Source organism: Myxine glutinosa, chromosome 13, assembly GCF_964187855.1.
Source record: "Myxine glutinosa chromosome 13, kmMyxGlut1.1, whole genome shotgun sequence".
Lineage (NCBI taxonomy): Eukaryota > Metazoa > Chordata > Myxini > Myxiniformes > Myxinidae > Myxine > Myxine glutinosa.
In genome coordinates, this window is record NC_136273.1 from 4,088,408 (window position 1) to 4,102,529 (window position 14,122).

Below are 14,122 nucleotides of genomic sequence, written 5' to 3' on the forward strand. Positions count from 1 at the left end.
AATGGTATGAGCGGGGTCGAGAGCTCCTCTTCCATGTTGGTTGCGGAACGGGTGTGCGTGTCTACGAGGCGATAGGCACGCTCTATGTGCCCGTTGCTTCCGCCGCAGGCCCGGGGAGCGTGCCCGCGGCCTCACCCCAGGCCAAGTCCCCCCTGGCGCAAGCTCGAGTGATGCGAGATAGCCCGGGTGGGAGCGGGATGCCGACGGCGACCCACAGATCCCAACCTCAACAGGTGAGAGCACCTGCCTATTTTATGAATGTTATTTCATTTCGTTTGGTGCCATTTATTCCTTTGTGAGTGCGATTCTAATGAATCTTGTATGATGTCAGAATAACCTTTTTATTGCACTGCATGTTGAAAAGGAGTAAAACAATAGTCTTGTGTATATTCTTGCAATCACAATGAAAGATTACCTTTTTTTTTTTACAAATGACTGACTTCCTCACTTGTGTTCTTATGTCCTGATATGTTGCTTTTATGAAGAGACTGTCTTGCAATTTCATGTTTTTTTGATTATTTATTTTTATTTTGTCTTCTACGTAATCTGCCGCAGCCGGCTTTCTCCGGCAGCGGGGAGGACGATCGGCGATCACCGGGCACTCGGTCTGAGATCCAACACCATGGACCTGTACTGTCTTCTGTGGAGCGTGTTGAGCCAGGAAAAGCCAACCAGCAACAAAGTTAGTCCTATAAACCGTTGGGAACTAGAGGAGCTAAACATTGTATCTTATCTTTGTGAAGTAAATAGTTCAATAGTTTATCTCACATTTTACTCCATCAATACAGTACTTTTGAATTACGTATTCCACCCCAGAATGTTCGGTGAGCGTGTGCAGACACCCCAGGAGACGTAGGCGTTCAGGGCAAAATAAAGTATACAATACTGTGTGTTTGAGATTATGATTATTAGCAAAAATGGCTCACAAAGCTTCTGAAATAAGCTGAAAATTACTTGGAAAAGTACCTGCGATGAAGGGCTGTGCTTCTGCACAATGAAAAATTTGGAGAACTTTCTCAGCTCGGGGAATAGGACGCGACTCATACTGCAAACTCGTGACCAGGTGCAAGATCCAAATGGAAACCCCCAGATGGATCGCTACCAGTGAATGGACTGTTTTTCTGGATTAGGTTCTTCTGAAAACTAATGGGAAGGACATACCTGGGGCTTATGAATGTACAGGGTAAGCTTAAAATTATGATATTTACTATTAATGAGGTTGTCGGGGTGGATGGAGGCAAGGGGTGGGAGCTGTGAGGGCTGTTAAAAATATATTTTGTTTATTAGCGTCCGTTTTGGGTATCGTCCGTCCACAACCGTATCTCGGAGATGTATGGGCCGATTTTGTGTGTACTTGGTGCAAAGACAACACATGATGCTATACATATGCACATCATTTTATTTTGGGATGTGATCAAAGATGGCTGACTAGTGGCCATTTTAGTTGTAAAAGCCCGATGTTGAACATGTCCTCAACCATTTCTCGACATGTATTTACATTTTCCTGCACTTTATCGTCCATGAACGTGGGACACTGTCAAAAGCTTTTTATAATTTATCTATGTTGTGGACAATTTGGTTCTTGTATTGCAATTTTCAAGTATGGCCCTGTTTAGTAGTATGCAGTCTGATGTTCTGTAACATCCTCTATTGCATCCCTTTTGTTATGTATTTCGGCCTCCTTGTTGTGTTCGGTGGTGGTACATTGTTTCTGTGATGATTCCTGTTAAAAGTTTGTATGTTGGTTGCAGACACGTTATTGGCCAGTACTTGTGTGGTATTTGGGTCTCTTCAGATTTGGGGATGAGGAAGGTGTTACCTTCTGTGAACCATTCATCCATTTCCTGATCCCCTTGGACAAGTTAATTGAATGCTTGAGCATAGTGAACGTGGAGAGCATCAAATTGCTTTAACCAGAAGTTTGGGATCCTATCTGGGCCTGAGCTTTTGAAGTTTGCCATCTTTGCAAGTTGGTGTCTTATATTTTCTGCATCAATTTCTACTGGGGGAATTTCCTTGAGATGTTGCTTCTTCTCTTCCAGGTTTAGGATCCACTCTGCCTCCTTATTGTGTTCTTTTCAATGTTCATAACATCCTTTCCAGAATCTTTCCAGTTCATCCTTTTCAGGAGGGGATGACACATTCTGCTTCGTTTCCCGACCACTGTATAATCTTTTTGCGTTGTTTTAAAAGACCCGGCCTCGTAGTTTTTTATTTTCCTTGATTTAATTTCTATATAGGTGTGTGTGTGTGTGTGTGTGTGTGTGTGTGTGTGTGTGTGTGTGTGTGTGTGTGTGTGTGTGTGTGTGTGTGTGTGTGTGTGTGTGTGTGTGCGTTTGTTTATGTCAGTCAGTCAATGTGTCAAGACAATTGTGCCTTATCTCAAGTGAAGCAAGGAGCTGCAACTTTGATGTTCAATTTTCAAATTACCTTAACGGATGGGTTTGAACTTGTGTAGTACTGTCGACTTTCACTCTTCCTCTTCTCCTATGCACTTCCAGAGCCTGAAAGGCAGCAAACGGAGCAACCTGGTTCGACAGGCCTAACCACAACTTCGAATCCCATGACCTTCAACTCTACATCAGGTCCTGTTTCCTTCAATCCTAATCGAGCCAAACCAGATTCTCGTATCTCTTCAGCCCCCAAAAAGGTATCTTCCATCTTTATTTTTCCCTTTTATTACAAAAAAGTTATTTAATTATATACAGATACGATTGTTCTTCGGGGTTCTTGTTAAAAGCTGGTAACTGGTTATTTTTACCATCTGTTATGTAAATTATCACCCCCACCTCTCAATTTTTAAGAAACTTCTCAATGTTTTTCAGTTTTTAACTGTAATTGGTTTCAATGGTTTCAATGGAACATAGTTCAGGTGAGGTATTAGCACCACGCGGTGTCCTTTCGTCAATGAGTCCAAGTAAACACTCGGATCTTCTTCTTCGAAACTACACACACGATTGAAAATTGACCATAACATTTATCACCCATGATGTACCAAAGTTTCTACACAGCATTAAAGGAAAAATCAGGTCTAAGGGGATCAAAATGGATCTACTGGGGGTCAAAGTGTCTGGGGGTCAGGTAGTGGGTCTACCCACTTCCCACCCCGCCACCTCCCACCCCAAAATAGGTGTGTACTTTCTTCTCCGAAACTACACACACGAATTCGAGCACTATTTCGATGAAACCTTACCACAACCTTCATGACTTATGATGCTAAAACTAATCGTCCTATTTTCACCAAACTTCGTCAAACTTCTGAGAACCAAGACCTCCCGATGCCTTGCAAATCCCATAAACAAATTGCATATTAAATATGTAAATTTAAAGGTGAAAGGTTATTACAATTCCAGTGTCGTTTCTTTTGACTTCTTCTCAAACGGTGTTCACCCCATTTAAGTGTAACTTGGTCGGAATCTGCTTGGTGCTTTCATGAGTTTATTCAAACCATCGACTAATTTACACATTTCATGGTTCCCTGGTTCTACGAGGTGAGCCCAGGGGCATTGCCTCTATTTTCTGCCTGTCTGGAATCTGGAATTTGAATTCCAGACAAGGTATTGTCATCGCGGAAATCTCCACGCATGGCTTGTGGACTTCCTCTCCTGTTGCAGTCAACGTGTGGCTCTAAATGGAATTCTCTCATCTCCTCTTCCTATCCAGGCTGAAGTTCCTCAAGGCAATGTGCTGGGGCCTGTGCTTTTATTGGTCTTCATCAATGATCTCTCCGACTTCACTTTATTGGTCTTCACTGGAAAATCCTCTCTATCTCTTTGCTGATGACTCCATTCTCTGCCGCTCCATTCCTCATCCCTCAGATCGGCAGACAGCATCTTCTTCACTCTCTGCAGACCTGGACAAAATCACAGACTGGTCAAACAAGTGGAACATGGCTTTCAATCCTGACAAACCTCACACTCTCTCTTTGTCTCTCCGAAAGACCGCCTGGACAACCCTCCCATCTACTTTGTCAACAATCCTCTCGAAGAAGTTCTGTCACTCAGGGTTTTGGGTCTCACTATCTGCCATGATCTTTCCTGGGAAAACCACATTTCCAAGCTGGCCTCCAAAGCCAGTCGCCGTCTGGCCATCCTCCGTCGTGCGATGTCCTTTCTGGGCATTTCTGAGCTGCGCATTTGTTTGACAAGTTTGGTGGTCCTCTTCTACTCAAGTATTTGTTGTCCAGCTCCTGTATTGTTGTATCTAGGTCGATTTTATGTTGTCCATTTTTAGGTCACCTGAAACGAAGTTCAGGGGAGCTTATGCGATGGCGTGTAGTCCGTCAGTCCGTCTGTCCGTAAACACTTGCAACTTCTTCTCCAAAACCGCTGAAGGGATTGTGACCAAGCTTGGCACAAATGATATTTGTTGTGTTGTGCCTAAAGTTTGTTCACGGCATTAAAAATATCAGGGTGTAAGGGGGTTTACCGGGGTCAAAGTGGGTCCAGATTTGACCCCCCAAAATAGGTATTTGCTTTTTCCTCTGAAACTGCACACACAATTTCAATGAAACTTGACCACAACCTTCATCGCCCTTGATGTACCAATGTTTGTTCAAAGCATTAGAAAAATTGGGGTCTGAGGTGGTATACGAGGTTGGGGGGGAGGGAGGATTGCCCCCCAAAATAGCTTTTTTTTGTTTGTTTAAAGTCTTATGATTATGTTAGTATGATTGTACATGCTGCTCTGTCGTCTAGCAACCATTGAAAATTTTTTTTTTTTTTTTTTTTTTTTTTTTGTATACAAGATCGAGGCTCGTGAAAGAGCGAACATTAATCACACAGAAAGACAAACCGACACATAAAACATATAACATCGGGAGCGATAGACAAGATGGGGAGAGAGGGGGAAGGACACAAACACAACATTTGAGAGCAGGGACTGAGAGACATGGAGACATCGAGAGATCTGAGAGAGGGCGAGGGCTTTGGGGGGGGGGCATGGGAAGGGGGCGGTGGGAGAGGTATAAAACATATGGACACTGCCAGGACTTCCAGGAAAGAAGTTGGAATTTCAAACAAGGTGGATCTGGGGTGAATAAGCGGGGGTAGAAAAGATCAAGGTTTTGGATGGGGGAAGATAAGAGATGGTGGTGAACAGCTGTTTTAAAGACCTGGAGGGAGGAGTGGGATTGAAGGGAGTGAGGGAGTTTGTTCCAGAGGCGGGAGAAAAGAGGAATGAAAGAGTGAAGGTGAGCAGAGAGCCGAGATTTCGGCAGTTTAACCATCAGAGGGTTGCTGGCAGATCTTGTGCGACCTGTAGGAATATTTGGGGGACAGAGCACAGAGAGAGCTGGGGGTGCAAGGCCGGAGAGGAGTCGGTAGAAGACAGAAAGACCACCTACCTGCCTGCGGTGAGTGAGTGAAAGGCCCTCAGAGATAGCTTCATCGCGGGAGATTCCAATAATTCTGAAAGCTTTGGTTTCAACAGCGTGAAGCCGAGCTAGGTGTGAGGCAGGAGCACCGGCCCATAGGGGAGAACAGTATTCCATTGAGCTGCAGATGAAAGCCTTGTATGTGGTGAGGAGCTCAGGTGTGCCGAGGAAGGACTTCGCACGACGGAGGATGCCCAGTCGGCGACTGGCTTTGGAGGCCAGCTTGGAAATGTGGTTTTCCCAAGAAAGATCATGGCAGATAGTGAGACCCAAAATCTTGAGCGACAGAACTTCTTGGAGAGGATTGTTGAGAAAGTAGATGGGAGGGTTGTCCAGTCGATCTTTTCGGAGAGACATAGTAAGAGTGTGAGATTTGTCAGGATTGAAAGACATGTTCTACTTGTTTGACCAGTCTGTGATTTTGTCCAGGTCTTCAGAGAGTGAGGAGGCAGCAGACTGCCGATCTGAGGGAAGAGGAATGGAGCGGCAGAGAGTGGAGTCATCAGCAAAGAGATAGAGAGGATTTTCGAGAGAGTCAGAGAGATCATTGATGAAGACCAGAAAAAGCACGGGGCCCAGAACACTGCCTTGGGGAACTCCAGCCTGAACAGGAAGAGGAGATGAGAGAAACCCATTCAGGGCCACACGTTGACGACGACTAGAGAGGAAGTCCGCCAGCCATGCGTGGAGATTTCCATGGATACCAAAGGAGGAGAGTTTGGTGAGCAGAGCGGGGTGCCAGACCGTATCGAAAGCACGTGATATGTCGAGGGAGACAGCTCTAATTTCCTGTTTGGCATTGAGGACCTCCATCCATTGTTGAGACAGCAGAAGCAGCATGTCCAGAGTAGAGTGACCTGGTCTGAAACCAAATTGATGATCAGAGATCAAGCCATTGGAGAAGAGGAAAGATTTCATATCCGAAGCAATGATGGATTCCATGACTTTGCTGATAATTGGGAGAAGGCTGATTGGTCTGTAGTTGCTAGGATCTGTTTTTGCACCTTTTTTGTGCAAAGCGGTGATGTTGGCTGATTTCCAAGCAGATGGCAGTTGACCTTGAGCAAAAGAGAGGGTGAAGAGAACAGAGAGAGGGTGAGATAGAGCAGCAGAGCAGGATTTTAGGACCCGTGGGCTGATGCCGTCTTGTCCAGTTGCAGAATCAGAGTCGAGGGTTGACAGAAACTTTTCCACCTTGTCAGGAGGAAAGGACACGGAGTCCAGGAGCAGCAGGGTACGACTGGGTATGGTGGGTACAGAGAGGGATGGGTTTGGGACACAAGATTTAGAGGCAAACACAGAGTTGAGGCATTCAGCTTTTTCACGTGCGGAGTCAGCTGTGTAGCCGTTTGAGGTAAGGGAGGGGATGGAGGGGGAACAAACACCAGAAACGGATTTGACCAGACGCCACCAGGATTTGGAAGAGGGAGACAGATAAGAGAGTTCGGTCTTGAGAACGGAGAGATATTGTTTCCTGGCTCTCCTGAGGGTGGACACACACTTGTTTCGGGCTTTGTGAAAGGAAATGAGATTTCCTTCCGTTGGATTTGCTTTCCAGGAGACGAAGGCAAGTTGTTTCTGGGCAACAGCCTCACCACAAGATTCCGTGTACCATGGACGGGAGGAAGGGTATGACAACTGAAGACGAGATGGGATAAATCTGTGCATGAGAGAGAGCAATTTACTTTGGAAGAATTCCCAGGATGAGTTGATGTCAGAGGTGGTAGAGATGGGAGACCAGTCCAGATGATTGATGGCTGCTTGAAGTTTAAAATACTTGTAGTCAGTACAGTATACTGTTTATTCTACCAGGTGAGCCTCAGGGGTATTGCCCCTATGTTTATTGGTCTACCTTGCACGAACGTGCACTTGGCACATTTGTCTCAGCCAAATTCCATATCAGTTTCGTCGGAGATCTGTTTCACTAATTTCCGTTGTTCTGCCAATTTCCATAGTTTGGTGCAAATAGTTTTAAATCATCCATGTACAGTAGATGTGTCACCTTGCCTGTTCCTTTGGACATTCTTTTGGACGTTGGGGTGTTTTCGTGTCCTTGCTCATCAATGAGGTTACTTAGTAGGCCCAGGGGCGGGCAAAACAGAAGAGGGGGGGGGGGGGGTTGTGGGGGAGGCTGTCTCCTTGGAACATCCTGCGTCGTATCTTTGCTCTTGGTATTTCAATCTTTCCCTCTGAGTGTTGCAGGATTAGTGTTGTTGATATTCCATAGATCCATGGATGTCTCAATCTGCTTGATCAATTATTTGGGGATTTATCTTGTACACTCACATGCACTTTATCATCCATGAATGTGGGACAGTGTCAAAAGCTTTTTTTTTAGTCTATCCAGGCTGTGGACAATTTGGTTCTTCTCGTATTGAAATTGTACAGGGTGGCCTTATTACGTAGTCATTATTATATTGTTCCGTAACACCCTCTTGGATTCCTTCTGTTCTGCCTCTAGGCCTGCTTGTTGTGTTAGGTGGTGGTATATCGTTTCTGTGAAGATGCAAGTTTGTATGTTGTTGATAGCCAGGTTATTGGCCTGTATTTGTGAGGTACTGGGGTTTTTTCAGATTTTGGGATGAGGAAGGTGGTAACTTCTGTGAGCCATTCATCTATTTCCTGATCGACTTGGATAAGTGAATTGAATGCTCGAGCATAGTGAATGTAGAGAACAACAAAAATTTTTATCCAGAAGTTCAGGATCCCATCTGGGTCAGGGCTTTTGAGTGTGTGTGTGTGTGTTGTGTGTTGTGTGTTGTGTGTTGTGTTTTTTGATATAATGCGCGTAAATTATATTTTGTAAAATCGGCATGAAGTTTGTATACCTTATTTTGTAAAATCGTTGTATACAATCGTGGCCAAAAATATTGGCACCGTTGCACTTTTTTGAAATAACTCTTAAAATAAGTTGAAATTGACAAAAGTATTTGGTCTCCACAATTCTTTATTTCACTGTTGATATGACAGAACCTTTGTTTTTGATTCAGAACTTAATATATCCTGTTAAATCAGAAAATAAAAAGAAATGGCATTGACAAAATTATTGACACCCAAGACTTAATATTTGGTAGCCCAGGTTTCGGACAAAATAACTGCAGTCAAGCGCTTCCTATAGTCATGAATGAGCTTCCTGCACCTCTCTACTGGCAGTTTGTCCCACTCTTCTTGTGCAAACTGCTCCAGTTCTCCCAGATTTGAAGGGCGTCTTCTCCCAACTGCTGTTTTAAGATCTCCCCACAGGTGTTCAATGGGATTTAAATCTGGGCTCATTGCTGGCCAATTCAGAACAGTCCAGAATTTTGTCTTGAACCATTCCTGGGTGCTTTTTGAATTGTGTTTGGTGTCTTTGTCCTGCTGCAAGACCCATGACGTTTGACGGAGACCCAGCTTTCTGACACTGGGTTGAACATTGTGCTCCAAAATGCCTTGGTAATCCCCTGATTTCATGATGCCATGCATACATTCAAGGTACCTAGTGCCAGAGGAAGCACAGCAACCCCAAAACATCACTGAACCTCCTCCATGTTTGACTGTAGGGAAGGTGTTCTTTTATTTGAAGGTTTCATTCTGTTTTCTGTAAACATAGAGTTGATGTGCTTTACCAAAAAGCTCTAATTTGGTCTCATCTTTCCACAGGACATTCTCTCAGAAATGATTTTGGCTTGTTCAGGTGTGTTTTGGCAAACTCCAGTCGGGCTTTCTTATGTCTCTCTCTCAGCAGTGGGGTCCTCCTGGGTCTCCAAACATGGAATCCCCTTTCATTGAGTTGGCGACGGATGGTGCGAGTTGAAACTGTCGTACCTTGTGTCTGAAGGTCAGCTTGAATCTGTTTGGCAGTTGATCGAGGTGCTTTCTCCACCATTCGAACAATCCTTCACTGCAATCTGCCATCAGGTGTTCTCTTGCGGTCACGTCCAGGGAGGTTAGCTGCGGTGCCATGGGCCTTAAACTTCCTGGTAACATTGCGTACTGTGGACACAGGAACATCAAGGTCTCTGGAGGTGGACTTGTAGCCTTGAGATTGTCCATGTTTGGCTACAATCTTGTGTCTGACCTCCTCGGACAATTCTCAGGTTTTCTTTCTTTTCTCCATGCTCATTGTGGTACACACAGTGACACAAAACAGCAGAATGACTCCTTTTCTCTATTTCAAACTGGTTGAATGAGTGATTTTTATATTGCAGGCATCTGCAACTCACCATAGGTGAGTTCATTTCCAAAGTAAAGGAGAATCACCTGCTTGAAATCTAATTATTTCCAACAACTTCTAAAAGGTGCCAATAATATTGTCTGGGCCATTTTATCATTTCTGTGTGGAATAACGTAAGGGTTATTAATTTTTCAGCTTTTTTGTTTTGTTCCACTGCAAACCAAAGAAATACATATGTGTAAACCAAAATATTTTCTATTTCAACAATTTTCTGGAAGAAATGGTGCATTATTTGAAAAGATGCAAGGGTGCCAATATTTTTGGCCACGATTGTGGCATTTTGTAAAATCGGTATAAATCGTATACACCTTATTTTGTAAAATCGGTATAAGGCATGTTCACCATATTTTGTAAAATCGGGATAAAGCGTGTATGTATACCTTATTTTGTAAAGTCGGTATAAAGCGTGTGCACCTTATTTTGTACAATCGTTATAAAGCATGTACACCTTATTTTCTAAAATCGGTATAAAGCGTGTACACCTTATTTTGTAAAATCAGTATAAAGCGTGTACACCTTATTTCTAAAATCGGTATAAAGCATGTGCACCTTATTTTGTAAAATCAGCATAAAGCATGTTCACCATATTTTGTAAAATCCGTATAAAGCATGTATACCATATTTTGTAAAATCGGGATGAAGCGTGTACACCTTATTTTGTAAAATCGGTATAAAGTGTGTACACCTGATTTCTAAAATCGGTATAAAGCGTGTACACCTTCTTTTGTAAAATCAGTATGAAGCGTGTACATCTTATTTCTAAAATCGGTATAAAGCGTGTACACCTTATTTTGTAAAATCAGTATAAAGAGTGTACACCTTATTTCTAAAATCGGTATAAAGCGTGTACACCTTATTTTGTAAAATCAGTGTAAAGCGTGTACACCTTATTTCTAAAATCGGTATAAAGCGTGGACACCGTATTTTGTAAAATCAGTATAAAGCGTGTACACCTTATTTCTAAAATCGGTATAAAGCGTGTACACCTTATTTTGTAAAAACAGTATAAAGCGTGTACACGTTATTTCTAAAATCCATATATAGCGTGTACACCTTATTTTGCAAAATCAATATAAAGCATGTACACCTTATTTTGCAAAATCACTATAAAGCGTGTACACCGTATTCACCCAGAAAACAAGAAGAAAAAAAAATCAAGAAAGAAAACAAGAAACCGGAGTGAAAACTGAGTACTCCCTTTCAGTGTGCGTCATCGCCGGGCCCTCTTCTGTGTCCGGTGATGTCGTGCAGCACCTGGAGATGGAATAGGAAAGGAGCGGTGTACAATATGCTTTATACCTCGTTGTCGTACTTTTCTTATGCATCCATGTATCCTGTCTGGATTGGTGTCAATGGCTTGGCAGGCTTGCTAAGAAATGTTTTGTACCGTACTCCTTTTAGCACTCGTGGTGGTACCATAACTCAAGCCTTGGTACCTGAATACTCACTGTCAATCTATGGAGCAGAATGGAGTCTTCTTTTCCAGGAACTGCTTGCAGAACCTCCATTAATCTGTTCACATTTAACGAACCTTACCAGTGACCTCTTTCCGGAAATGTAATCTTGTTTATGCTTCTTGGAATGGCATAGCACATTAGCACATACACATGTATCTGTAAACATGTGCTGTCTGTTTCAAGTTCTTGCACCATTCACTCCTTGAGGCCTAAGCGCTCGTATACTGTGGGGCTATCGACGCTTGTTCTCCTGACCTGTGTAAATATTGATCGTTCCCTTATCTAGATTCAGTTGCATCGTTAAAAATACACACGTGGTCAATTAAATATAAGTATATCAATAAAGAGAATATCTGTGGTGTTTACTATCTTACCCTACTTTTAAAAGCTTATTTTGGTTTTAAACGCTTGGTAATTTAAATCCAATTTTACTTTCTTTAAACTCGTTTTGAAAAATCCGAATTCTGAAAAAATGCAGTCAAGATGTATTTATTGTATGCTTACCTTTTGATGTGATCTTCCTATTTTGTAATTGTCGGTTTAGCGTTGATGCACGATTGATTGTATATCGTCAAAATCTAAACCGAGATCGCTTGCAGTTTCCATGACAACTTTACTTTCTTTACATCCGTACGTCTAATCAGTCGCAAAAGTGACGAAACAAAGCCGGGATTCCTTTTTTCTTTTTTTTTTGGGATGGAGGTCTATCCTTGGTAAACCGAATTAAATTACGATTTGAGAAACAACGTGCATAGCGGCAAGTTTTGACCAAGACTCGGCAGTCTTCTTACCTGTGTCAATAGACGTGGGTACCACCATATTACATTACTTCCATTGATGTTCATGGCCAATAGAACGCCACCTTTGATTGATCAATTATGCGAATTAACTGGCATTATAGCATGGTTCTGTAATGTTTAAATTGCTGATTTGTCAAATTTGTCACATGAATTAGGCTAGATCACTAACATCTATATAATAAAGCGGACTGTCTGTCTGTCCATCCCCAACTACTGCCTCAGTTTTAGGGCTAGCCTCACCACACTTTCTGTGGAATTTGGGGTCGTAGTTGGTGTCCTAAGGCGGGTGGGAGGTTTCATAAATTCATCAATACAATGATGATTTTGAGATTCCACCCGTACGAAACTGCTCGAGCCGCATATGAACACATTCACAGGTTGAGCATTCTCAGTTTCACCATTTACTGCATGTGGAAACATTCACCGGTTTGGTAATATCTCAATACAATGGAGATTTTGGGTTTCCTGCACGTGTCCTGAGGTGGGTGGGAGTTTTCATATAATTTCTCAAAACTTTTTTTGTTGCGATTTTGGGCTCCCACCCGTGTGTGCGCATAGCACAGGTACCTCACGAGTTTCGAATATATTTAGCTGCAATTCTGCCCATCTTTTTGTATTTTTGAGCAATATTTCACACTTGGGATAAAGATATTTTGAATCGGTGCAATCTTTTTTTTATATATGTAGTCTTTTGGGAATATTGGGAGCTTATTGCTGAGGTCACTGGACTGGCATATCAGAGGTTGTGGGTTCAACTTCACAACAGTATTAGGGTTTTGAACAGAAGAGAAGAGAACTTTCGGAGAAGAGAACTCACAACTAACTCTGCTCACCTTCACTCTTTCATTCCTCTTTTCTCCCGCCTCTGGAACAAACTCCCTCACTCCCTTCAATCCCACTCCTCCCTCCAGGTCTTTAAAACAGCTGTTCACCACCATCTCTTATCCTCCCCCATCCAAAACCTTGATCTTTTCTACCCCCGCTAATTCACCCCGGAGTCCTTGCAGTGTTCATATGTTTTATACTTCTCCCACCTCCCCCCAAGTCCTCCCGATGTCCCTGCTCTCAAATGTTGTGTTTGTGCCCTTCCCTCTCTCTCCTCATCTTGTCTGCCGCTCCCCTTGTTTTTTGTGTTTTGTGTGTCGGTTTGGCTTTTTGTGTGATTAATGTTAGCTCTTTCACGAGCCTCGATGTTGTATACAAAAAAAAAAAAAAAAAACAGTATTAGGGAATGCAGTCGGTATTAGGGTTTTGAACAGGTGTGTTAATTTCACGAGAATTGTCAGGTCAATACTGGATTATCAGTAACCGTCATTAACGGCCGTCAGGGTAGAGATAATCTGCCTGCCCGTAGATGTCTGGTCTACGTGTGATGCTTCTGAAAACCAGACTTGGTAGTGTAATGGTCAGAGTGCCTGCTGAGTCTGGGACGTCGGTGGATCGAAACCTGACCGAATCGTACCAAACACCTTAAAAGGTTACGTGCTACTTCCTTGCTTGATGCCCAGCATTTAAAAAGGAGAGTATGGACAAACGACCATAGCACAGGCTTGATGGGCCGAATGGCCTCAATCTGCGTTGAAGTTCCTTGTGAGGGAAAACGTATAATAATAATTTAAAAAGCTCACCTGGATCAGGAGCAACAGTCACTCAAACCCCCCACGGACTCCCTCAGACCCTGGTATTTTTTATGCCGTGAACAGACATTGGTACGTCACGAGCGATGAAGGTTGTGATCAAGTTTCATTGAAATAATGTGTGTAGTTTCGGAGAAGAGAGCTCCGGGGCCTATTTTGGGTGGTCAATCCTCCCACCCCCCCCCCCCCCCATGACCCCCCATCATGAGCGCAGATTTTGATGCGCTAAATACACCTTCGTTAGGCCTCAGATATAAACGCTTATAGCCAAGTTTCATCAAAATCATGTGTTTAGTTGAAGCGATAATGACTGAAGTGTTTGCAGGTTCACTCACTCACTCACTGACTTACCTACGGACACTGCTCCGATCATCGCATAAGCTCACCGGACTAAAGTCCAGGTGAGGTAATAATAATAATAAATCATTGTGGTGACTTGGAGGCAGATTCTCAGGAGACAAATAGGAGTTTATTCCACCGACATTCATCAAGCGTTGAATAGCTGTGCCGCTATTACTCATGCAGGCGTGCTCATCTCTCAAGTAGTGCCACCGACGGATTACATCATCAACCAGTGCTTCAAGGGACACAGCCTGTTGGTCAGTGTTTTGTGTATGCTGTTGTTGATAAATGTGCTGACG

At 43.2% G+C, this 14,122-nt stretch overlaps 1 protein-coding gene across 3 annotated transcripts in view; it reads left to right on the forward strand.

The window, feature by feature from the left end:
* Positions 1-14,122, forward strand: part of LOC137438516 (homeotic protein female sterile) — a 169,480-nt gene that overhangs the window by 139,676 nt on the left and 15,682 nt on the right. For all 3 annotated transcript variants that reach the window (XM_068133622.2, XM_068133624.2, XM_068133623.2), the window contains exons 19-21: positions 109-233; positions 556-682; positions 2,502-2,650. In XM_068133622.2, the coding sequence (XP_067989723.2) occupies positions 109-233; positions 556-682; positions 2,502-2,650 (401 nt within the window). The remainder of the gene's footprint in view (positions 1-108; positions 234-555; positions 683-2,501; positions 2,651-14,122) is intronic.